Source organism: Homarus americanus, unplaced genomic scaffold, assembly GCF_018991925.1.
Source record: "Homarus americanus isolate GMGI-L3 unplaced genomic scaffold, GMGI_Hamer_2.0 scaffold1024, whole genome shotgun sequence".
Taxonomy (NCBI): domain Eukaryota; kingdom Metazoa; phylum Arthropoda; class Malacostraca; order Decapoda; family Nephropidae; genus Homarus; species Homarus americanus.
In genome coordinates this window covers 855053-879677 of record NW_024715228.1, presented here as the reverse complement: position 1 = coordinate 879677, position 24625 = coordinate 855053, and the positions used below count along the sequence as shown (strand labels likewise).

The following is a 24625-nucleotide window of genomic DNA, read 5'->3' as shown; positions in this document are numbered from 1 at the left end:
AAGGCAAGATGTGAGAATTAAAGGATCCAATAGGCTTCCCAAAATAACAACAAAAGAAAAGATTGAATACCGTCGACATGGTGTTGAATCTCGACCATAATGAATCCTCTGAGAATAGGAAGAAGGTACGTGAAACAAAGTCCTTCTCCCCCACGCAGTACGAGGAAGAAGAAGAGGGGGAGGAAGAGTAGGAAAAGGAGGAGAAGGGGGAGGAAGAGTAGCAAAAGGAGGAGGAAGGGGAGAAGTAGAAGGAGGGTACGAAGGAGGAAGATTAGAAGGAGGAAGAGTAGCAAGAGAAGAAGAAGAGGGGAGAAAGCGTTTAAGACGACGTGAGTATTGTGTGGCAGGAGGTGCTGTGCTGGAGGACCCCAAACACAGGGTCCACCACCTCATTAACTCGAGGCAGGAGGGGAAGAAGGTGTAGTATCTAACCTGGTCTTAAGATCGTGTTTCAGGAGGATACAGCCGAGGGGTCTATGTAGCAAGAGAGGGGCGGATAAACTTGAACGATCTGTATTTGCATGGAAGGTACAGTATATATACGGAGACATGTGGTCCTGAGGTGACGATTAGTGGCAGGGAGTGACGACCCCCCCCCCCACCCCCACCCCCACCCCACCCCACCCACCCAACGGCTATAGTGGCAGAGAGTGACGCCGGTGGTAGGGAGTGACGGGAGTGGCAGCCCCTCCGTCCCTCCCCTCCCCCACGACCACCGCCGCCTGCCGTGGGGGAGGTGCCAGAGTTTGTAATTAAGGTATAAATTACTTGGGTCCCACGGGAGCCATTAGAGTCACACGCTGATTGCAAATTAAATGAAATGCACACTGCTTGACGCCGGGGATTTAGTGCCTCTAGTCTGCTGCCTCTCCTGCCTCCTGATGCTGCTACCCTGTCCTCCTTGTCTGTGTTTGTCTGTTTCTCTGTCTGTCTCTCTGTCTGTATGTCTGTCTCTAGTCTGCTGCCTCTCCTGCCTCCTGATGCTACTCTTCAACCCTCCTTGTCTCTCTGTCTCTCTGTCTATCTGTCTATTTTTATCTGTATGTAATTTTGTTACTATCTTTACCCCCACATTTTGTCTGTCTATCTATCTGTCTGTCTGTCTGTCTGTCTGGTGTATCTGTCTTATCTCCTCTCCTGTGCTAACCTCGGCTCCTCCCTCCGTCTGTCTATCTGTCTTCCGTCTTATCTCCTCTCCTCTACTAACCCGGGCTCCTCCCCCTGTCTATCTGTCATTCCCAGTAATACTTGGACATAAACAGTCACATCAGGTCACTCCCATATAGACAGACACCCATTCCAAAATAATCGGTCAGTCACTTTTAAATAGACAGTTAGACAGTCACTTCAAAACAAATAATCCAAGAGTCAGACAGTTACTCCCAGAGAGACAGTTAGACACACTCTTACTGGCTCGTGGTTCATCATTCTACCCCCGAAAAAATGGTTTTATTGCACGTTTGGAAAACTTAATTTCCGCTTGCCACTTCCCCTGCCACTTCACCCCCTTACTCTCACTTCCCTCTCACTTCCCTCTCACCCCTTCCCAAATCCCCTGCCAGCCTCTCCCTTACTCTCCCATACCTGTAAGTCTCTCTCTCTCTCCCTCTATTATTATTATTATTATTATTATTATTATTATTATTATTATTATTATTATTATTATTATTATTATATTATCATCTCTCTCTCTCTCTCTCTCTCCCCTGTTCTCTTCCGTCCCTCTCTCCCTCTCCCTTCTCTAATTACCAGGGAGTTAAGCGTGTCTCTATTATCTATAGTTCATTAAATTAAACGTACAAGTCATTAAGGGAATCTGTTCACTTTCTGTTAAATATTTAAAGAGGAAATTATCGTTTGTCTCTCGTGAATTATTAGACCATTGCAGTGTATGTATGTATGTATGTATGTATGTATGTATGTATGTATGTATGTATGTATGTATGTATGTATGTATGTATGTATGTATGTATGTATGTATGTATGTATGTATGTATGTATGTGTGTGTGTATGTATGTATGTGTGTGTGTGTGTGTGTGTGTGTGTGTGTGTGTGTGTGTGTGTGTATACGAGAGAAAAGAGAAAAAGACATGAGAGAGAGAGTGAGAGAGAGAGAGAGATATAGAGTCAGGTAATGTGAAACAGGGAGAACTTCACAAACTGCTATTCTTATCTTAACAATTCAGATAAACAATACTAAACCCACCAATGACCGCTCGAGGTTACACATACACTCTCTACCAACTAAAAAGACATACCTAACTATACCCATTAAGACATATATTAACAATTTTATTACCAATGAATCTCGACCTTATTAACCAAAATATCCTACACTATTTATCTTACCCCACAGATGACGACATATCCTGTGTCAATGGAGAGAGAGAGAGAGAGAGGGAGAGAAAGACGTAATTTTCAGTGTTGAGACCCCGTGAGAGGTGTCTTGTAGCCTCCGTCAAAACACCAGAATATTAAGGTTTCTACTAGTATTTTTCGTCTCCGTAAACGCAAAAGGATCAAATTTACTAAAAGGGTTATTAGTTTATATCTGAAGTGTCTCTTGCCTGTGTAAATTGTAAATAAAAAAAATGGTTGTGAATTATAAGACATGGCGGGATTTGTGGTGAATTGAGTTTGGTAGGTTTCCGTGAAGTGTGATGTCAGCGAGGGACGTTATATGACGCACTGGCTGCCTGACGCCTTTCTTTTGTGACGGTTTGGCTATGTGACGTCCTGGCTGTGACGCCCTGGCTATGTGAATCCCCAGCTATGTGATGGCCTGGTTTTGTGATGCCTTACGTATGTGTGACGCCTTGGTTATGTGACGCACTGGCTATGGAACGTATCGCTATAATATGTGATACCCTGGCTATATGACTGCTTGGCTATATGACTGCTTGGCTATAATTATGACTACTTGGCTGTATGACTGCTTGGCTATGTAACTGCTTGGCTATGTAACTGCTTGGCTATGTAACTGCTTGGCTATAATTATGACTACTTGGCTTTATGACAGCTTGGCTATGTACCACCTTTGGCTCGCTTTGGGTACGTATCACCTTGGTTATATGACCCTCCCGACACTCCCTTCAGCTCTCTGTTGTGACATGATTTCCAAATGGCTTATGGCACTCTTACTTGACAGTAATGACTCTGACCAGTGCCTGTAAAAATAACTGACCAGCGGACGGACAACTGGCATAGAAATTCTTGAGAAGTGAAGTTGGATGAAAAATAATGGTAAAATAGATGCCATATTTTCTTGGGAGAATTTTGACTCTCTCTCTCTCTCTCTCTCTCTCTCTCTCTCTCTCTCTCTCTCTCTCTCTCTCTCTCTCTCTACAAGCTGCTACATATATATTTTGTTCTTTCCCGCACAGAACACCGTCAGCAACGTCTTCAGGATGTCTCGAATCAGTTCTCCATTACCTACAGCCCGTACGCCTTCACCAGCCCGTTCTCTCTCCCCGGATGCCCCCCAAGTCCGTAAGCTACCCACTGAAACTTATGTCCAGGTTCCAGCAGAGAGAAGAAAAAAACACATTTAAAATAAAAACAGTAACTAACGTATAACCTAATAAAATGTTATCAAATTCTAAGATTTATTTCAGCCGAAGGAAATAAATAACTTAGGTTCAAATCCTCTCATGAAAGTATAAGTTGTATCCCGACAGAGACTAACCTGTAAGTCCCCGTACACCCACAGAGGCCCAGTTCTTGAAGGCGGGTACGGGGAACTTTTCCGATACTTCCGACGATGAACCCGAACTCCGCGCCCTCTCCGACTCCTCCATTGAAGGTATGTGCTATCCTCCGTCAGGTGTTGTGATGGTTCAAGTGGTGGTGCAGGTGTGTAGAGAATGGGACAGGTTTGTAAAGGAAAATGCTATCTTGAGTGTAGCATGTAAAATAGGAGGTCAGTTGTGTTGCAGATGTGTAACGTGTATGTATGTGTGTATGTGTGCGTGTGTGGAAAGAAAAAGAGGAAGACACACATGGATAAAGAGAGAGAGAGAGAGAAAGACAGATACATGGAAACAGTCAGCAAACACTAACCAACATTTACCCTGTACAGTTTCACCCAGCACCTCGCCAGGACCACCAAGGGTCGTCGACTATGTGCCCAAGAAGGTCCAGTTTGTACAGGTTGATTCCCAAGGTAAGTTCTTCTTTGTGTAGGTGTATGTGTGTGTTTGTAATGGTAAGGAGGAGAGGGATATATATACCTACAGGTTCAGATTAGTTCACACGTATGTATAAACTTGAAATTATGTAACTTGTATTTTTGTTGCCTGTCGAATATTTTTGTTTTAATTACCGTTCATGTTGTGTGCAGGTTCGGACATCTCATACTGACCTAATCACATAGAGCTATAGAGGCAACACGTGATCAACCTGTAACATCACGTCCAGATAAAATGGCGCTGTTTCAGTATCATACAGTACATTTATTTTAATACAATTTCAACTCTTGATTGATTTTCTATATACCATCTTGTGTATTGTCCTGATTTAATATAGTTATAAATATATTTACCTATTTTTTAGTTCATTCATCTTCCATACACTTATTTAATCCTTAACCCTATTTTCGTTTACTTTATCTTATTTTTTTCACTTTAAAATTTGCTTTGCGTGTGTAGGTGTTTGTGAAAGAGGACGGGGTACCACGTCTCCCCCTAACCGAGGACCCGCCATCGTTGTCTCTGACCCCGACACCACCGAGGCGATGCTGGGAACAAGACCAGGTCAGTAGAGTGATAAAAAAGATATAAAAAAAAATTAATAGGCGTATATACGTTCGCGTTAAGTCGAGCACACCATGTATCAACGAGCACCACTAGTCCTGATCGTCTTGCTAAATGAATTGGATCATGTCTTTCAAGTATATCTGATAAGGTTTACCATTTATCTTTTTATTCCTTGAGGCGTTGTCGCGTTCACATGAGGGTCATACAAAGCGAACACAGCCGACGTGGATTTAACGGCTCTGGTAATTTCACTGTGCCCTTCGATCGCGTTTCATGAGTATAATGATTTTAAGGGGATGATGGTCATAATGATGATGATGAAGAGCAAAATGAAGATCAAAAAGAACGAGCGAGAATTCATCAAATGCTCCGTCAGCTTGGACTTATCAGAATTATCTTTGTCAATAAAGTCTCAGTCAGCCAGAAGAGTTACCTAACGAAATTGATGGAAAAAAATGGTATTGAAAATTTACATTCCAAATACCTAAAACAAACACAAATGCGTAAATAACATTGATTAAGTCCAGGATTAACCTTTTAGAACCATAACGAGAACTAGTGATCGTGTGAATGTTGTTCTCATATGTTATTGCAAACAAAAATATACTCCATGATTCATCCGGTGCTTGACGTCACACCAGAAAAGACTAATGAAGGTAGATAAGGATGATATTCTTTTATGAGTTATGGGATTTTTAGTAACTTTTTGATACGGATGTGAAAGAGTTAATTGGTAGTGGTGTAGATAATATGTGGTGAGGGAAGTGGTGGTAATGTAGATGTGTGGTGAGGGAGGTGGTGGGAGTAGTTATAAGTGTGTGGTAGAGGAAGGTGTTAGCGTTGCAGGATATTGTATTGTTTATAAGTAGGTGGATTTTGCGTAAGGCCTTTTCTGACATTGCTATATAATAAGTCGATAAAGATTAATTATTATAGAACGTCCTGAGGATATTTTAACGAACTGTGTTGTATCTACCTCCAGCGAGTATCACACCTCACACAGCTACTTACATTGGATTACATCTGACTTTTTTCAGTCATTGTGGTGAAAAGTAATGTTGGAGCTAGTGGTGATGAAAAATGGTGATAGAGGTCAGGGTTATGGCGGTGGTGAGTTGTGATGGAGATAGTGGTGGTGATATAGTGGTGGGGGAGATATAGTGTTGGTAGTGTAGAGGGCTAGGGAAGGGAGATAGCGGTGGTGAGGGAGATAGTAGTGTTGGTGGAGGGTTAGTGAGGGAGATAGTGGTGAGGGAGGTAGTGGTGATAGTGATGGTGGTGGTGCAGGTGTGTGGTGAGAGAGGTAGTGACAGCTTACACTAGACCACTACTGTACTCGGCTCCTCATTGTTGTCGTGATAGTGGATGGAGATATAAGGAACAAATAAATAATACAATAAAAAAAATCTACTCACCAGACTCACCATTAACTCTCTCACATTCACCAAACAAAAAAATAATGAGTTATGTCTACCAATAAAAAAGTTAAGTCCCTTTTATTTCTTTTAACTTATTTTGAACTAATGCGTCACTTGATATACAGTATGTAGTACATTGCATCGACCTGGAAATACTCTGGATCAAACGATATCACGTCTATTTTATTTACTTCGAAGCCGGATACAGCTATTGAAGTAGATCCTAATCACTTACTGTATATACAGGGTGTCCCATAAATTTCCATACATAGGAAAAATAAATGTTATATGAAAATCCATTTTTCTTTATATAATATGCTCTACATGACTACCATTCTGTTGAAAACACTCTTCAATGCGTGTCCTCCACTGCTGAAGAACACGTTCAAGCACAGCTGGAGTTATGCTTGTAATGGCGTTGGTGATACGTTGTATGGAAACTTATGGGACACCCTGTATAAAGTATATCGTGAGCCCCGTATATCAGACATCCGGTTTTAATACACTTTGTTTCTTTGTTTCACAGTTATGTTGCTGTCTGAGGCTGTTTCTTCCCAAGGATTTTATTAACGCGAAATCCACCGTACCACTCTTGAATTAGGGTATCCTTTTTTAAGGTGAATTTGAACTAATCAGTTTTCACCGTTTTATAAATAAGTGTGATTCGGGGAAAAGGCAAATGATGTCACATATGCTTTAGGTAATTAATTCCTAAAAAAAAAATACCGGAAATACCGAATGCCATTCAAGTCTTACATCCGGGCGGCAGTTTTCATAGAATTGTTGATGGGAAGGTCATTGTGGGTGGAGGAGAGGGTTAAATTCTGCAGCTATTCATGAATTTCCCATCGTGCACTATTTTATCGACAAATATACACTACAGTTGCATATTATCACTTCCTTAGTTTTCAGCATTTCCCTCTCTCAATCCATTAATCCCGTTGATATTGATACCGTTCAGCAGTGATCCTTATTCCGTGGAAACTAAAGATTTAAGTATTATTAAACGTTCAAACACCAGCAATTGTGATTTCCTTTAGACAGGTTTATCTATTAAGAGTCATGTACTGAAGAATAAGTGTGTGTGCTATATCTATTAAGACCTGATCGAGTTATCAAGGGTGATACACTCTGGTAATTTTAGAGATTTTATCATGGTCCATTTAATTTTGTCAGTCTATCAATTAAATCATGGCAAAATATATTTAAATTTCCAGCACTACTTATATATAGTATTTCTGTGAGCCTATACTTACCTACTAAATTAAGAATATTACTTGCTGTTGTTTATTGTATGAAGTTGCTTACAAGTTGAAGTTAAGTAAAGTTTGTGGACATACCGGTCCGGATAACTGTGAGTGAGAGTTGTGAACTCTTGGAACAATCTGCCAGAGAGTGTGGTGAAGGTACCGAGTGTGAGTTCTTTCAAGAGCAGACTTGACCAACACTGGAGCAGGTTCAGATACATTCAGGAGCCAGTACATGCCCGATACTTGCCTGAACTTGCCTAGCTTATACTACAGACGGGCAAGGGGGGACCTAGTTGAGGTTTATAAGCATCTCAGGGGGCACTACTCAGTTGAGTGTCCTTACTTGGAGCTGGCGGACGCTCGCCCCACAAGGGGTCACAGCTCAAGATTGAAGAAGCCGCAAGTCCAGAAAACTGTGAGGGCAAACTTTTTCTGAGTGAGGGTTGTAAACTCTTGGAACAATCTACCAGAGAGTGTTGTGACGGCACCGAGTGTGAGCTCTTTCAAGACAAGACTTGACCAACACTGGAGCAGGTTCAGGTACATTCAGGAGCCGGTGCATGCCCAGTACTTGCCAACAGTACGTGACAGAGACGTGACCGATCACCGGGCGGCTAGCGAGCCGATCAGTGGCGAAGAGGGTGAAGTAAAAGGTAAAAAGTAGGCTGAAGAAGCCACAGGTCCAGAAAACTGTGAGGACATACTTTTTTCGGAGTGAGGGTTGTAAACTCTTGGAACAATCTGCCAGAGAGTGTTGTGACGGCACCGAGTGTGAGCTCTTTCAAGAGCAGACTTGACTAACACTGGAGCAGGTTCAGGTACATTCAGGAGCCGGTGCATGCCCAGTACTTGCCAACAGTACGTGACAGAGACGTGACCGATCACCCGGGCGGCTAGCGAGCCGATCAGTGGCGAAGAGGGTGAAGTAAAAAGGTAAAAGTAGGCTGAAGAAGCCACAGTCCAGAAAACTGTGAGGGCAAACTTTTTCGGAGTGAGGGTTGTAAACTCTTGGAACAATCTACCAGAGAGTGTTGTGACGGCACCGAGTGTGAGCTCTTTAAAGACCAGACTTGACCAACACTGGAGCAGGTTCAGATACATTCAGGAGTCGGTGCATGCCCAGTACTTGCCAACAGTGCGTGACAGAGACGTGACCGATCTCTCAAGCGCTTAACGAGCCGATCAGTGGTGAAGAGGATAAAAGTAAAAAAAAAAGTGTTGCATTGTGTGTTTGAACTTGGCGGGTTACTTGGATGCAATGCATTCAACTATGTTTTATTTAAATGTATTTTTTTTAGTTGAAGCTTTATTTTATTCATGTATTATAATTAAACGGTGTTTTTCTATGAACGTGGTGGGTTAAACAGGAGCAGTGTCACCTATGGGCTCCGAGTCTGAAGTTGGCACTCTCAAGATGGCCACCCAGAGACCCAAGTCGCCCCGTCCCAACACTCCTCGGAAAGATGAGGCTAATGAGTCTTTCTGGGACAAAATTGGAACGCTGGGGAGGAAAAAGAAAATCAAAGAAGGCAAGTGGTATTAAGTCTTGAGTAACAAGGAGAAAATAAAGGACATAAGTTGGTAATATTAGGGTTTGTATGAGCAGGTGGGTCATTGTTTGACTCATAGCAGACGAAAAAAGTTCCTCTTGGTCCCCGCCCACTCATGTGAATGTGAACTAATATTACTTTTATTTCTATATATGATGTAATAGTTTAGTTTCAGACTTATTATTAACACAACCAAATAGAAAATGACTAATTAATTCGGTTTGTATAGTATTTAGACAAGTAGTTCATAGGAATTCCATTACTATATATTAATGGTTCGTGATGTCATGGCTCAATAATAAATTTTATAGTTTATTGCTGTTAAATAAAACCTCAGAAACAATTATACAAGGTTTTAAGGGTATTGTTGTTAGTGGTATATGTCCTTTAAAACAAAATAGTAATGTTCTGTGTTTATACTCTACTGTATTTACTCCTATATTGTAAGAGGACCTATACCCAATATTCTTAAACTTCCACTTTATTATTTAAACTTTATATTGGACAAGTTAAAGAGAGGGTTGCCACTTTATTTTGTGGGATTTTTACTTGGGAACTCATCTTAGTAATGTCTGATTTAAAGGATGTGTGTGCCAAACTAGACGATTGAAATACCTAGATTATTTAAAGGGTACTGTAGTAATAAGGCTCCTAACTGAAACATCTAATACCCAGATTATGTGCAAGATAAAAAAAAATCATTGAACTAAACCATTAAATTCCCAGATCAGAAGATAGGCTGGGAGGGTGGCTTCCACTTTCATACAAGACTCCCCTTTCCATTTTCTCAGTAGATACCTGTATGCTCTTGAACCATGGCAGGCAATGATCAGTTTGTAGTACTAAATTTCCCTTGAGAGCAAATCATTCAGTAGACTTATAGTTCATGGGAGTTAATGAAGTAAATTATGTAAATAAATATGAATGTTTTCTTGCAAGTTCTGTGCTATCATTACCCGGTAGAGTTATCTTGCCGGTGTCATCCTTCCTGGAGTTAGCCGGGTTAAGGACGTGCTAGAACTACAGTACAGTATCAAAACATTTCCTCTGATATTTTCCAAGATTTAGTAGATATTAGAATTCCATTACAGTACTCAACTAAAAAGACAGTTAAATAATAGTTCTGTTATTTAATGCTGTAACTGTATTTCAATTAAGTCATGATCAATATTTGAAATTTGTGTTTCAATTGTTGTTCTTCATAATTTTCTAATCTTGTTGCTGTGACTGGTAATTGATTTTTAAAATGCTTTCCTTCAAGAATAATTCAAATGGAATATGTTTACAATTTTACATCATATATTGATTTAATTAAAAAGAGAAATACCCTGTATACTGTATATCAGTTATGCTAAATGAAGTTTACTTTTTGTGAGGAAAAAATATATATTAAGTCATCACCTGCTACGATTTTATTTTATATTTTCAGATACAGGGCATTAATTTTTGTTGTATATTTTTATCATTACCTGCATTGTAATTATAAACTTTTGTGTTTTATTTAACAGTTCAAGAAGTGCAAGTTGAAGGTAAACATGCAATTGATTCACCTGGGTCTCCCATGTCTGTAGACGTACCTCCAGATGACTACAATTTAGGTAAGATAAAGTATTATAAACTAAGTCATTTTACTTAGTATTAGAATCCATTCTGTAATAATCATAAATTGCATAATTTTTTCTTTATAAACACATTTCAGAATATTATAATATGACATTAACGGTATAGACACAACACTTAGGTATGTGATGTATTGTACTTTCTCAAGCAAAAGGTTCTAGATTCATTACTTAGTTGGGGAGGATTGGGTTCCCTCCTTTACAGTAGCACTTTCACATTCACCAATATAAGTGGCAACCTGTGGTGTAATGGTCAGCATGCTTGCCTTGCAAACAAGTGGACCCAGGTTCAACCTCTGGGCAGGGTAAAACTATGGGCAAGTTTCTTTATGCCATTTGCCTCTTGTCTACCCAGCAGTAATTGGGAACCTGGATGTTAATCGATTTGCGGATTGTGTTCCTGGGTAATGGTTAGCCAGTGCAGTTGGCGAGTTGTCCCGTCTTCTCGGACTATCCTTGACACTGGGTCATGCATTTCACTAACTTAGGGTGTGGTTGTTGTGTTGGCAACAGCTTCTACACCTTAAACAAATTCATGCCTAAGTGGCCCTAGGGCCGGCTATATATATACTGTATATATATATATATATATATATATATATATATATATATATATATATATATATATATATATATATATATATATATATATATATATATATATATATATATTTATTTATTTATTTATTTATTTATTATTTATTTATTTATTTATTTATTTATTAATGGTATTTATTTATTTATTTATATTGCTATTGTTATTTTTATTATATCACATAAAATTTCTTGGCAGATGACAATGAAGAGAGATCTATGATAGAGCCTGGATCATATGATGATCCAAAACTGAAAGAGTTGATTGACATCCTTATGGAATGGGTTAATGATGTCCTGGCACCGGAGCGTATTATAGTCAAACACATAGAAGAGGACCTTTATGATGGAATGGTGTTCCACAAGTTGATTGGTGAGAATAGATTTAATATTTTATCATTATTACATGACTCATCTTTTCCAACTTCCTTCATTCACATTTTTTAAAGCATCGTGCATACTAATGTAAAGTCTGTTTTACCATATTTTACTGTGCTTTTTGTTTCAGAAAAGCTGACAAATAACACTTTAGACGTGCAGGAGGTTACCCAGAGTGAGACCGGCCAGAAACAGAAGTTGCGGATCGTTCTCAATGCTGCCAATCATGTAAGTGAAGACTATTGGTTTGAAAATTTATTTGTAACCTTATACACGAGGAAAAATGTGATAACCCGAATGTAACTTTAATAACAAAGACTGACCAAACATTTTCAAATCTCTTCTTGGATATTAATAATTATACTAAGTGGTTAAATTTTACTGTATAAGCAATACACTCCCTCCTCAAGATTGTATGTATACCTGTATGTAAATTTGTGTTAAGTACTGTATATGTATTTTTGTGTTTAATAATACATAGAACCATGGTGAGGCTGCTTTAGTATAGAGACATCCATGTGATCATCATTTTTTATTTGACTTCAAACCAGCGTAATTTCAAGATATCTCTGTATCAGTATTGGACTAGAGAAGCTCTTGTAAGTGAACCTTAAAATATCTCCATATTTGATTCTGTGTTAACTTTTCAGATCCTTGGGCTAAGCCGATATGGACCCCATAAGTGGTCAGTGGAGTCCATCCACTCTAAAAATATTGTGGCAATTCTTCACCTGCTAGTAGCATTGGCCCGCCATTTTAGAGCACCAATAAGGATGCCTGAGAACTGCATCATTAGTGTTGTTATTGTGCAGGTAAGGTGTATGCATTGAAGGCATTAATTTGGTCTTATAAGTCACTGTTTAATGGACCTTACAACTATGCTCTGCCTGTATTTGGGATTTGTACCAACCAGTTAACTATCATCAATTGTGACATGCTAAGGAGGGTAAAAGTGGCAGCAGAGCTTAGAAGATACCCAATTCTGTCTGCATTGCAGCGGATATGGAAAACCTAATGCAGTACAGCCTGTTTTTCAGCGGATGTTATGCTGTATCTGGGATATCTTTTTGTACTGTTGGTATCTAAAATCTGATGTAGTGATAATCAAGCTTCCTGTTATGACTTAGGTGCATAACATTACTGTAGGACCTCTTGTTCAGTTAACACCATACATATGGAGTACTGTACTGTGCTGTGATTTGGGTCTAAGAATTTTTTAAATAAAGTAAACTTTTGTATGTTAAGTTTGGAAAAAGTTGCTGTGTGAAAATTCCAGAAAAGCAAAACTGATGATTCCTACAGAATTATAAGTAGAATCTTAAGTGTTTTGGGTGAACTTGTACACATCTCTTATAGCCATAGAGATTTTGTTATGGCTAAATGTCAGGTAAGTAATGAAATGTAGTACGAGTAGATATATCAGTAGAGTTAAAATTTAAACTATTAATTTTATGGCACAGGTACATAAAATGTAAGTTTGCAAAGGTGGAAGACAGTAGATGGTGAATTTAAAGCTTAACTTTTTTTGTATCACACTTAAACTTTCAGTTATTATCTTGTGGTGAAGTGAAGAGAATGTATAGTTTTCATTTGTCAGCATTTATACGGTATTAATTTTAATTTTCCGTAGTCATTCAAGTATCATAACTTATTAATTGAGGTTTGAAGTCAAGAGATTATGATTTCTCACATACTGTACGTTTTACTGTCTGTGAACAGAAGCGCGATGGGCAGCTCAATCACCGCATTGTAAATGAGGAACTGACCGGCACTTTTGATGACCTGGGCCTGAGGTGTGAGCGGGATGCTTTTGACACCCTCTTTGATCATGCACCTGATAAACTCCAAGTTGTAAAGAGAGTAAGTCGAGGTTTTTACTATTTTATTTGTATTTAAACCACACTACAGGAGAAAGGAAACATGTTACAGTATGTCTCTGTAAAATCGGTATAGTACAGTAGTATTGTAGTGTAGGAAATATTGGTGTTTTGGTTTTATTATTTAGGTTGTGATGCACATGCAGCGATTAAGAGCTATAAACATGATGACTATTAAGATTAAAAGTTAGGGAACCAGTCACCAAATTTACGAGCATTAGTACATAATTATATAGAATACAGTAATGTATAGTATTAGGGAATTTTCTGGGTTATTTGTTCATAAATTAATAAACCCAAATATAAGTGTGTTTTGATATATTACTGTAGAAAAACATTGGGACAAGTCATTTTCAATGCCAGAGCAGTAAGTGGGTTCTGATTTAGATTACTGTAATAATAATAACCACTGGTGATGATGATAATAATAATAATAAAGAACCTTAAAGAAGTACAAAAATTAAAAAAAGATCAATAGTGAGAAACGATATATGTATGTTGTGTTGTCAAAGTAAGAGAAACAATTGAGACCCTGTAATTGTGTTTAAAAGAGGCAGAAAGTCAGATCAGCAACCTGGGACTTGGTCACAATTTTCATGATGCCATACGGCAGCAGGGTCTACCATTAAACAATACATTATGCTTCCAATATCTTCCCAGGTGGTAGTACCTCCCTGTTTGGTAGCTGCCTACTACCTCCTACCTATATCTTGTACCATAGTATGAAAATTATTACTTGGGTTTGGCTCATTAGTTAATTGAAATGTGTTGTCTTTCACAGTCTTTGGTCACATTTGTAAACAAGCAGCTGAACAAGATCAACCTAGAGGTCGGAGATTTGGAATCAGAGTTCAATGATGGAGTCTACTTGTGTCTCTTGATGGGGCTTCTAGAGGGCTACTTTGTTCCTCTTCACCACTTCTTCCTCACACCCAAGGTAAGTTCAACGGTTTCTCATCAGACAGCCTTGCCACTTCCAACACATTACTCATTCTTATGCCAGGTTCAGCAGTTAAACTATATGTACAGTATTCCATATTTTCTTTCCTAGCTTTTCTCTTTTTCTATCATAAGTAAATTTTCAAGGTTTTACTCACTCATTAGCATCATAATACTCATGAGTGGAAGATGACCGAGAGAGGAAACCTGGAGTGAACTAGCCTTAGTTACTTGGGAATGGACTAATATATGGTACTGTATTTTATAAACATATAATATATCTTGTAGATTGATTATGCTGATAATTAAATATAATTTTCCTTCCAGACCTTTGAGGAAAAACTTCATAATGTCACACAATCCTTTGAGTTAATGATGGATGCTGGACTAGCTCAACCCAAGGCCAGGCCAGAAGGTAAGTGTTTACTCTGAGTTGCTCTTCTTGTACCATATTTGAGATTTAAACAGAAACTTCTCTCAACCTTTCACAAACCTTATATTAACCTCCTCATGTACTGAATGTAAGTAACAGACATTTTCCATTCTCTATAAATTATTTCTCTTATGCCAAACCTCTGTGACTGTATGCCTGTTATATGAAAGCACTGCCATAGAAAAATTTTATGGGTTTGTAATTTGTATACAGTTTGATTATGTTAACTTTTCTTTGCAGATATTGTGAATTCTGATCTCAAGTCAACCCTCAGAGTTCTGTATAACCTTTTCACCCGGTATAAGAACACACACTAAGCGTTAGAAAGGATGATGAAGCACAAAACACGGAACTAAAAACTGCCTTCTTCAGTATGATGTAGTCTACTGTATTTACTTAAACCCTCAAGCAAAAATAAATTTGCTGATACTGTACCTCGAAGTGAGAGATGGAAGCACAACAAGAAGTGCTTTTGTTAATGTGCCTCAAACACTTCATGTTTCTCAAGAATAAAATAATAGTGCCTCAAAAATTTATATATACAGTATATATAAACTTTGTAAGAACTATCAGAATACTATATATTTATGACCGACAAAGATCCTGAGCGATACCATAATCCTCCAGTGTGCCAAGCCAAACTCAGCACAATCTCAGTCCTCCAGTATTGCTAAATGAATCAACATGTGAAAGTTTAGGTTAAGTCTATAAGCCATCCACTTTGTGAGAGAAATATTTTATAATTGAATATAGTTTACGTCTTCAGTACATAATAGGTATTTTTTATAAATGAAGCCACACTGGACAACTAATTATGTTTGGATAAATACCATAACCGTCCCTTCATATTAGGGTTGTACTGTACTGTGTTACCAAAAATGGATGACAGACAGCTAAATAAGTGGTGACAATGAGTCCATTTAATGGTAATTGTATTCTTTATAACTATACAATGTAGCTACTTTTAAGTTCCTTTATCTTTGGTTAGTTAAGATATTTAACCATGTGCCTCGATAATTTGTAAGATGGTCATCACTCTCAGAGTTTGATAACTACAAGTATGAAACATGACTACAGTATATATAATTAGTTCTTCATGAATTTGACTGGAGGATTTTTAGGAATTTTTATCACGTGAGGAAAATTTTTGCAAAGAGAACTTAATATTTTAAAGAATTTGTAGGAGAAAATGTATACCACGTCTTGATAATACATTACTTTCATATGTTTACACAGATTGTTTAACCTTATACTCGTCATGGTATGGGAATACCTTACAGCCCCTAACTGCATGATCAAGCTGCAATCCATCTTGATTGCAATTTATTAATATATCTATATTCAGTTAACTATTTCTTGTACTGTCAGTTACCGGCAACAAGTCCGTATGAGGTAAGACCATCAGTGAGGGAGAGTTTATATACAGTACATATATATGCTCTCTGTTTAAAGCTTTAATGTACAAGTGTGTTTATAGTGGGTGAAGAAATATGTCTCATGGCCCACTGTTTTGTTCCTCATAAGTCTAAAATACGGTGCATCACAGTAGTTGTCTTGTAGTGTTTTGTTTGTTATTATTGACAGTTTATATATTTTTCATTACATTTTCAGCTCAAAGTCTGACTCTTCAGTTGTAAAATAAGATAATGTATGCATTTATTGTCGTGCTGCTGCAATTGTGGCTATTGCAACTAAAGTATTAGTAGTAAAGTACCATAGGTGGCCTTTGTGATCAAGCTTCATGATTGTATAATATTGTTTCATATCCTTAAATAAGCTTTGTCTTGACTCTGTAGTTGAGTCTTCAATTAGTGATGTTGTCATTATAAAACAAAACAAAACAAATATCTGTAGTTCAATTATTTGGTATTGAAATTAGTGAATCTATTTCAGGCACTCCCAGGCAGAGGTCATGCTTAAGCTTAACTATAAATTCTTCATAAATTCATATTATATCATGACTTCACATTATACAGTATTTCATTTAGATGTGAGCTTTAAAGAGAGGCACAATAGATCCTTCAGGAAAATCTCCTTTTATTCTTTCAAAACATCACTGAGGTGTGTCAAAATATTGCAAAGTTAAAGTGTTTTCTGTGCAATGACATTATTTTACCACCAAGTATTTTCTGTAAAAAGATCTAAAAAAATAGTACAGTTTGCAAAATCTTGATGGTATAGCGACTGTATATACACTGATATTGTATGTGTAAATTGGTACCGATCTTTGTTAATTGTTTTTGGAGGTGTATTATTTATAAAACTCATTATTTGTTTCATATTCATTTAAAATCCTGACAAGGCAAAATTGTTGGTAGTGTTCAACTGTATGCATGGTTGAGAATAATGATTCTTAGCATTGTTTGCTTGGAGCTGTATTTTTAGTATGTTTTGTACTGTAATGAAATACTGTACCACTTTTAATTATTTAATTAACTGCAATATATTGTCAATGTATGTTCTGAAATATGTTTTAAGTACAGTACAGTATTAATATGTAGGAAATATGCTTTAAATTTTGTGGGCATGTTACTGATAATTTAACACTGATTTCAGTTATGTTTGGACAGTAGTACTGTAATAGGATTGATTAAGTTAAAGCCATTAATTGGATACATTAGATAGAATGTAAATAAAAAAAAATTAGTGGCTTTAATTTTCTTGGTCACAAATTGCTTCATATAATTAACTAGTCTTTTATTGTTGTTCTTCAGTCCTTCTATTACTACAGTAATCATTATACTTCTCATGAGAGAACATCTCAAAGAACTAAAACTTGCTTTGGTCTTCATGGTTACCAGTTTAGTCTAAGTAGGACAATTCAGGTCGACCTCAAATACTGTACTGTACTGTACTGTACTGTACAGATCAACCAGCAGTCCAAAAAAATCCATGTTATCTGTAATTTGTGGATAGTAATGCAAATGATCACATAAAAGTGTAATGATATTGTTAAGCTTCTGAAGAATCAGCTTCATGTTAGTGATAACTTTACAGTAGTGCCTGTCTGTTCATCCATAAAATCCTGTTCAACCTTGTGTTCACAGTGGGATATGGTTGATGTGGCCAGATTGTACAGTATTGGAATCTTTGCAATGTTTCTCTTAAATGGTTCGCATTAAATTACCATTAATCACATCAGATTGCATTCAGTGTTGAATTGAATTTTTAATTGCAGTTTAAGGCTGTTGTACTGTACTTCACCTTACACTGTTATGACCCTTCTAAATCATGTACTGACGGTGAACAACATAATCCTCACTCAAGTCAAATGCAGTAGTATGAACTGCAGTGCCAGAGGTAAGTCTTTAATCATTGTAGACTTAGTCATAACATAATTACTAAAGCAAGCACCAAAAAAAAATGGGAATTTAGGATATTTCACTATTACAATGAGGTCTAATTGTAATTTGAATACAGTATACAGAAGCCTCACAAGTACATTATTATTTTTTATGTGAATATATACCTATTATACTATATATGGCAAACAATTCACTAAAAAAATGCATTTTCAAAGTGAAAGTACAGGTACCTGTGCTCTGTAACATATTTCTTGGCATAAAGGACATATACAAAATCTGGTTATAGTGCTCACAGCATTAGAGGCTTTTCTCTGAAAGCTTTGATTATACAGTACCCCTGTATATGTGTTTTCATGTGAAATTAATAAGTCATCACACAGGTACAGGCATTAGTAAGATACACTATACTGATATGTACATTTTATCAAACATACTGTATATCATTTGTTAGTCTAAACCCAAGGTAATAATTTTTGCAGGGAGGATAGTGTAAATGAAGCATACCCGGTAGGTCTTTGGTCTTATACACATGAGTGTATTTTACTTAAATCTTCCTGTAAGTGCCAAAGTTTTTAAGTGTTATATATTTCATAATGTTAAAGATGGCTTGGACAATCACAATTAAGATCTCAAATCTGTAATAATTAACTTTTATATTACATTCTTACCATGTAGTAATATGGCTCACCAGGTGCCTTCTATTAACAATAAAAACTTTCAATAAATTCACATTATTATCCAGTTATTTGTGTTCCCTTCTCACCAGAGGTTTGATGGTACTGTTATTGCCGTAGTATACTGTATCTTGTAAGGTTTACTTATTCTGCTGAGTGGGACAATAAAACTTAAGAGTACTGTACATTACTGAGAAATATTAACCACTGCATATAATTTGTACTGGTAGATGTTGCCCCTTGTAAGTTTAGATTCTAAATAAACACAGTACTGTACTGTATTTGCTAAAAAGATTGTTCATTACAAATTCAGACAAGAAAAGGGTCCATGTTTCCGGGAGATGTACGAGACACATTTGGAGGTATAGAAATCTCAGCTGCGTTAAATATTCAATGAAAAGTCTTAGTTGCATTTTTATGAGAACTCGGGATATATTTCATGTACAGTACACGCGCCACGAAAAGTTCTCGAACGCTCTAAGGGTCATACACTAGGACAAAACAAACGAGAAATCTGAACATTGCTCTGAGGAAGTTTTATTGCAAATAAATTTACTTCTTTTCGCCTGTAAATACTATAAAGACGAGCAACATAAAGTGTATTATGAAATATTGAGTCACTTCGCAACCGAGCATGCCAACCATTCTCGGTTGACACGAGCCATTGTGCCCACTCTGAAATCTGTTGTGTCAAGCTGTTCGAGAACTTTTTGTGGTGAGTGTACGTTATAAGTATTTCATTTAACCCTTGACTGTGTGAACCACTGAAGTGCAACTAAAAACAAATTGAACTGATGTGCAAAGATCTCATTAATGCCGCAACCATCAAAAAACTTTTCTCGTGCACCTAGTTAATTGAGAACTTTTGCGCTCTTCAAATTTGCCGCACTTTGACGTCTGGACCACATGTGAGGGGAAAATGGTGGGGTGAAGCTGTGTTGACATCAGGCCACTACTGACACAGCCTCAGACCACTCCGCTGATTGTCACCAGATACACTCCTACACACATCTGTGACATAACCCTGTTCTCACCATAATATAGGTAAGTTATTGATGCCATAGTGTCAAAATATGTTGTGTATATGTGTTGCCTATAATAATGGAAAAATATACTTATGTCCCTCTACATATAAGCAAGTTACCTCACTCTTTGTTCCATTCTTATATTTAATACACTAACACGAAGATCATGTATTGTTAGTGTTTTTGTACATAAAACTTGTACTATACAGTGTATTTTCTTAAGGCATAAAAGAGGTACAATGATCAGAGAATTATACAGTACAAGTCAACAATGCTGCCTCATCAGACACCCCACCCACAGATTCCATTACAGGTATTTTACTAAAGAGAATTTTCATATGAATTTTCAGTCACATTGTTAGGTTTAAGTCTCTGGAGTATTTTGACCGACATACAATTCCTGACTCCACTTCTCCATGATATTCAAACTTATACACTAGTACAAATTTGAGTAAAAATCACCTTTTTTTTTTTAAGAAACATGAAATTTACATCAATATATATACTGTATATATATATTTGTAAGGGACTTTAGTGCCAAATATGGGAAATGCATGTCTTTTTCCATGGAGAAAAGGTTCAATAATGTACTGGAAAAGGTCATACACAGTAAATTAAGTTTTTACTGGATAATCAAAATGGGTTGGGAATCAGTCTTGGCAATTTACAAAGTCTGAGATTTAAAATACAAAATGCAATTCTAGTAATATTTTGTTACATAAGAACATGATTATACTGTATCCACAAGTCTATTCTTCAAAAAGAGCACCTTTTTTTTTTCCTTTTAGATAGATTGAGTGTGTAATACCCTAAGAACTAGACACATTTTACAAAAATTAATACACTTTATTTTCATACATATCTTTATTGTGTAATTTACAAATAATTCTTAGCATAACTTACCCTAAAAAAAAAAAATCACTTCTTTGCCATTTGTTTTTTCAAAAATTCTATTACTTCTGGAGACTGTAGTATTTGCTGGAAGAGAATAAAATGGGAAATAGTTTTAGTGACTAACTCAAATGTGAATCCAAATTATGAACAACCAAATTCATTTTCTAGGCAATAGTACTGTATACAGAAAACCTAACAAAACACTCACTACATTGGATTTATACAAGTGAATATTGCATAGTTAACTTTAAAAGCACAGCATAATGGCACAAGCATATCCAACAGTGTCTAGGCAATACTCAATTCTATACACTCATGGATAATGGGCATGAACAAATTCACCTAAAATGGACTGCAGAAAAGAAAAAATATAATAAACATTCTCTATAAACATGTTGCTCATACACTCACCATTTTCTTTTCTGTAAGGATCTGGTCCAGCAGAGAATTGTTTAACATGTACTGGCCCCCCACTAGTGTTCCTCCAGGTGGGGGCAAAGATGCTGGGAATAGTAAATCTTCCACACCTGAGAGAGAATATTTATTCATCATCTATGAATGTAATGCAGGATAATAAAAGGTATGATACTGTACTTGTGAGTAATTATATTTAATCTCATCTGAATCAATCATAATTATCATATTCAAGCACACCTCAACCCAACAGCCACCACATCCTCATTCATTTTCATCAGAGCACAACGCCAACTTGTTCAGACATACTAACTAGAGACTACAGCCAGTTTAAGAATGATAAATCTGTGCAAGTACTGGAAAAGAACTTTAAAATTTTGAGACTGGCAAATAAGTGCCGCTAGGATACTGTACATGTAGTGAACCCTCACTTTACGCGGTCAAATGAACCCACGGCGGCCCGCGTAAAGTGAACAACATAACATGGGATTAATTGAAATAGAGACCGGGCCGACCCCCAAACTCCACTTTTTCAGACACAATACCTACGTTGTAGTAAAAATAACTTCTTAATTTTATGATGGTATGCACACACAATTAATAATTAAGAGAAATATCAATAATATTAGGTTTTTTAACACTTACATTAGTAGAAAAGATGGCTGGGCACACGGGGATGGGGGATTGGTTCCGAGGCAGAGGGCAGATTATTGGCCCTAACCTGTATCACTTGTATCAATTGTATCACTATCCACCACAGAGGCTTGCAGGACCTCTTTGTCAAACCCCTCAAAGTCCATTTAAGTCCATATCCTCACTATCATTATCACTATCACTGACTTGGACCGGCTGTGGTGGGTGGCGGGTGAAGAACTCGGTAATGTTTTGATGACTGGGCGACCTTGTGCGCACCCTGCTCGCCCCGCTCTCCGCGTAAAAGGGTACACACACCGCGGAAAGTGAGCATTCCGGTTTCGGCAGGGTACCGTGGAAATGCGTAAAGTGAAACCGCGTAAAGCAGGGGTTTACTATATTAAAAATATTTAAATCTGTAGTTATAATGTTAAATGTTTTATGAGTACTGTATTGTCAAAGCTAAAAAATCAATAACGTTCAAGAATCAATGCAGTTTCAGACTGAATGTGAGTGAGATTTTGGGAGTTTAACCGCTCTTTATTTATGTGTGCTACCCATGCAGTCATTATCTCTCGGCCTATTACATCATATTGTTAACTGTGAATGTTACTTTATGCAGTGTTATATATGCGATTTAACCAATGGGGAAGTGAAGGGATGCATATATCTCTTATCTTTGTGTGAAAAACCCAGAAAGTTTTGCCAGAATTTAAAAATAAATGCATAATACAATGTATAAAGGTGACCTAGTGACAATACACACACACATCAATAACATTGTACCTCATCATAAAGCACTCATTATCATGATTTTTTTATATATTCATTATTAAAAAACTTTGAAAGTTATAAAACATTTACTTTACAAAAATGTGACATCGAAGACGGGTAGAATGAAATGCAGTTACCATGTTCCAGTCATGCAAATGAAAGAGTATGATACAGTAATAATGAAAATAGAAAAAGCTAATTATGTACAAGAATTAAAAAATCAAAACAGGAACCTTGAAATGCCATCATAGCTTTAAAATAAAATAACCTAAATTTAATACAGTTAATGGCTCTAGAAAGGATAGTAAAGAACAAAAAGTTTCACCATATCACAAACAATTTCAGTCATAAAAGAGAGATAAGATTGACCTGATCTTGATATGACACCTTATCTTAAGAGAGTACAGCCTGAAGGAAGTTGGCATGTTAACAGGAATGTAACCAAGTACCAATATGTGTTTTGTTTTTTTTACAGAGGGCAACCAATGTAATATAACAAACTACAGTATATCACACCTTGATTTTCTGTTAGTAAGGGTACGGCAGGATCAGCCAGCTCCTCCTCAGCCAACATGTTAGGTTTAACCGAGGTGCCTGGGTCTTCACCACTCTTCTGCTTCTTTTTTTTCTTTCGTCCTCCACCTCCCCCAACACTACTTCCTTCACTAAAGTCATCTTGTAAGCTAGTTCCTGGTGCTGCTGTGTTGCTCTCTAACTGCGGAAATAATACAGTCATGAAAAGCGACTCTCCCAAAAGATAATCTCACTGCAGAGTTAATGGATACCTGGAATACTTGCTTTTCTGGGAGTGAAGCAAGTGATTGATGTAATATAACATGTCTCTGTAACAAATGACAGAACATTAGATTAATACCAATTATACTAATATTTCCACTAAATAAATTTCACTTACTTGACTAGAAGAATGAGTTTGCTGTGCCATATATGGAGTTGTTGATGACATGGACTGAACAGGTGTTGAAATTCCAGTTGAAGCAGAATTAAAATGTTGTGAACCGCTGCTGTAGTTGTATGTATGTAACTCTCCTGCTAACTTTGAGGGGTATCCATCCATTCTTTTATTATCGAGCTTCACTATTTTTCTTCCAAATGTAGAGTGGTTACCTGTTAACAAGAAATAATTACTGATTCTCTGCATACCTTCAGTGGCTGATGTCAAACAACAAATATGAAATCTGTACACCGTCTTTCAACAGTCGATCAATCTAATTACCAGATGGGGCACATTGGACTTTAAACATTTTGGCACATTGGGATAAGGGATGAATTCTTATTTTTAATTGAAACTTAGTTTGATTACAATATAAATTACAATTAATATCACTCATCAGCTTGCTCGCTGTTCGGACGGGCGGTCTGTACTTTGTTACGCCCTTCATTATCCAGCGTTAGTAAACTTAATAAAGGAGGAAATATAAGAACCTGGATAAAACCTGCAATGTTCTTTAGGGTCACACTGGATAGCACACCTTTCTCACACCTGACCATCGAGACTCGAAGCCTGGACACAAGGGCGAGGCAGAGCATTAACCCTGCACCACCAACACACCCTTACCATAAAATAGATCCCAGAGCCCTACACCTGGGTTTATTATTTAGGTAAGAGATAATTTGGTTTAGTTACAGTAAGGGTAGACCTCAATAGGATAAGTTTGGGTATATACTATAAAGTCCCATCATAGACCAAACCCAAAGTTACTAGGTTACAAACTGTCACTTACTGTAAAGACATTGTTGAATACCTCCAGGACGTTAGGAAAGGTCTAGGAGGGTGAGGAGAGGTGTAAAGTGTCCCCAGGAGGAAGGATCAAACGTCTCCACCACAACAACACCTCGGGGTCACCACAGGCTGGGCTAGTACGTGTTATATAAAAGAGATGTTTAATACAGGTAAAAATACTACTTAAATACATAAAATACCCCATTTTAAAGCATAATCCGACATGTTTATTAGATATTTAAATAAAGATATATATTATTTCTCTATAATAATTTTTATTTCCCTCACTCATCTTATGTTATTTAAGAATATAATGACTGTAAGAGTTAATAAGAAACACCGTGATTATAAT

General features: G+C 37.1%; 2 protein-coding genes across 2 annotated transcripts; one reads left to right on the top strand and one right to left on the bottom strand.

The window, feature by feature from the left end:
* Nucleotides 1–2403: 2403 nt before the first annotated feature.
* On the top strand, nucleotides 2404–18855 carry LOC121855195 (beta-parvin-like). The gene is made up of 14 exons (XM_042350062.1): nucleotides 2404–2480; nucleotides 3385–3490; nucleotides 3711–3803; nucleotides 4080–4163; nucleotides 4648–4752; nucleotides 8791–8952; nucleotides 10482–10571; nucleotides 11386–11559; nucleotides 11695–11792; nucleotides 12215–12376; nucleotides 13284–13424; nucleotides 14223–14378; nucleotides 14708–14795; nucleotides 15054–18855. The coding sequence occupies exons 2-14, from the start codon at nucleotides 3409–3411 to the stop codon at nucleotides 15128–15130; spliced, it is 1512 nt and encodes a 503-aa protein (XP_042205996.1). The 5' UTR covers nucleotides 2404–2480; nucleotides 3385–3408; the 3' UTR covers nucleotides 15131–18855.
* Nucleotides 18856–18973: 118 nt separating this feature from the next.
* On the bottom strand, nucleotides 18974–24426 carry LOC121855203. The gene is made up of 5 exons (XM_042350072.1): nucleotides 24275–24426; nucleotides 23446–23657; nucleotides 23049–23247; nucleotides 21123–21238; nucleotides 18974–20795 (listed from the first exon to the last, which is right to left on the bottom strand). Exons 2-5 carry the CDS (start codon nucleotides 23605–23607, stop codon nucleotides 20736–20738), a joined length of 537 nt encoding a protein of 178 aa, XP_042206006.1. The 5' UTR covers nucleotides 23608–23657; nucleotides 24275–24426; the 3' UTR covers nucleotides 18974–20735.
* Nucleotides 24427–24625: the final 199 nt, after the last annotated feature.

Bases quoted from the DNA above. Each gene is read 5' to 3' on its own strand.
- LOC121855195 (XM_042350062.1), top strand. From the start codon at position 3,409: ATGTCTCGAATCAGTTCTCCATTACCTACAGCCCGTACGCCTTCACCA. The intron at 3,491-3,710 runs GTAAGCTACCCA...GTACACCCACAG, and splicing joins CCCGGATGCCCCCCAAGTCC to AGGCCCAGTTCTTGAAGGCG. The intron at 3,804-4,079 runs GTATGTGCTATC...TACCCTGTACAG, and splicing joins CTCCGACTCCTCCATTGAAG to TTTCACCCAGCACCTCGCCA.
- LOC121855203 (XM_042350072.1), bottom strand. From the start codon at position 23,607: ATGGATGGATACCCCTCAAAGTTAGCAGGAGAGTTACATACATACAAC. The intron at 23,248-23,445 runs GTAAGTGAAATT...TTATTTCCGCAG, and splicing joins AAACTCATTCTTCTAGTCAA to TTAGAGAGCAACACAGCAGC. The intron at 20,796-21,122 runs GTGAGTGTATGA...ATTCTCTTCCAG, and splicing joins TCCTTACAGAAAAGAAAATG to CAAATACTACAGTCTCCAGA.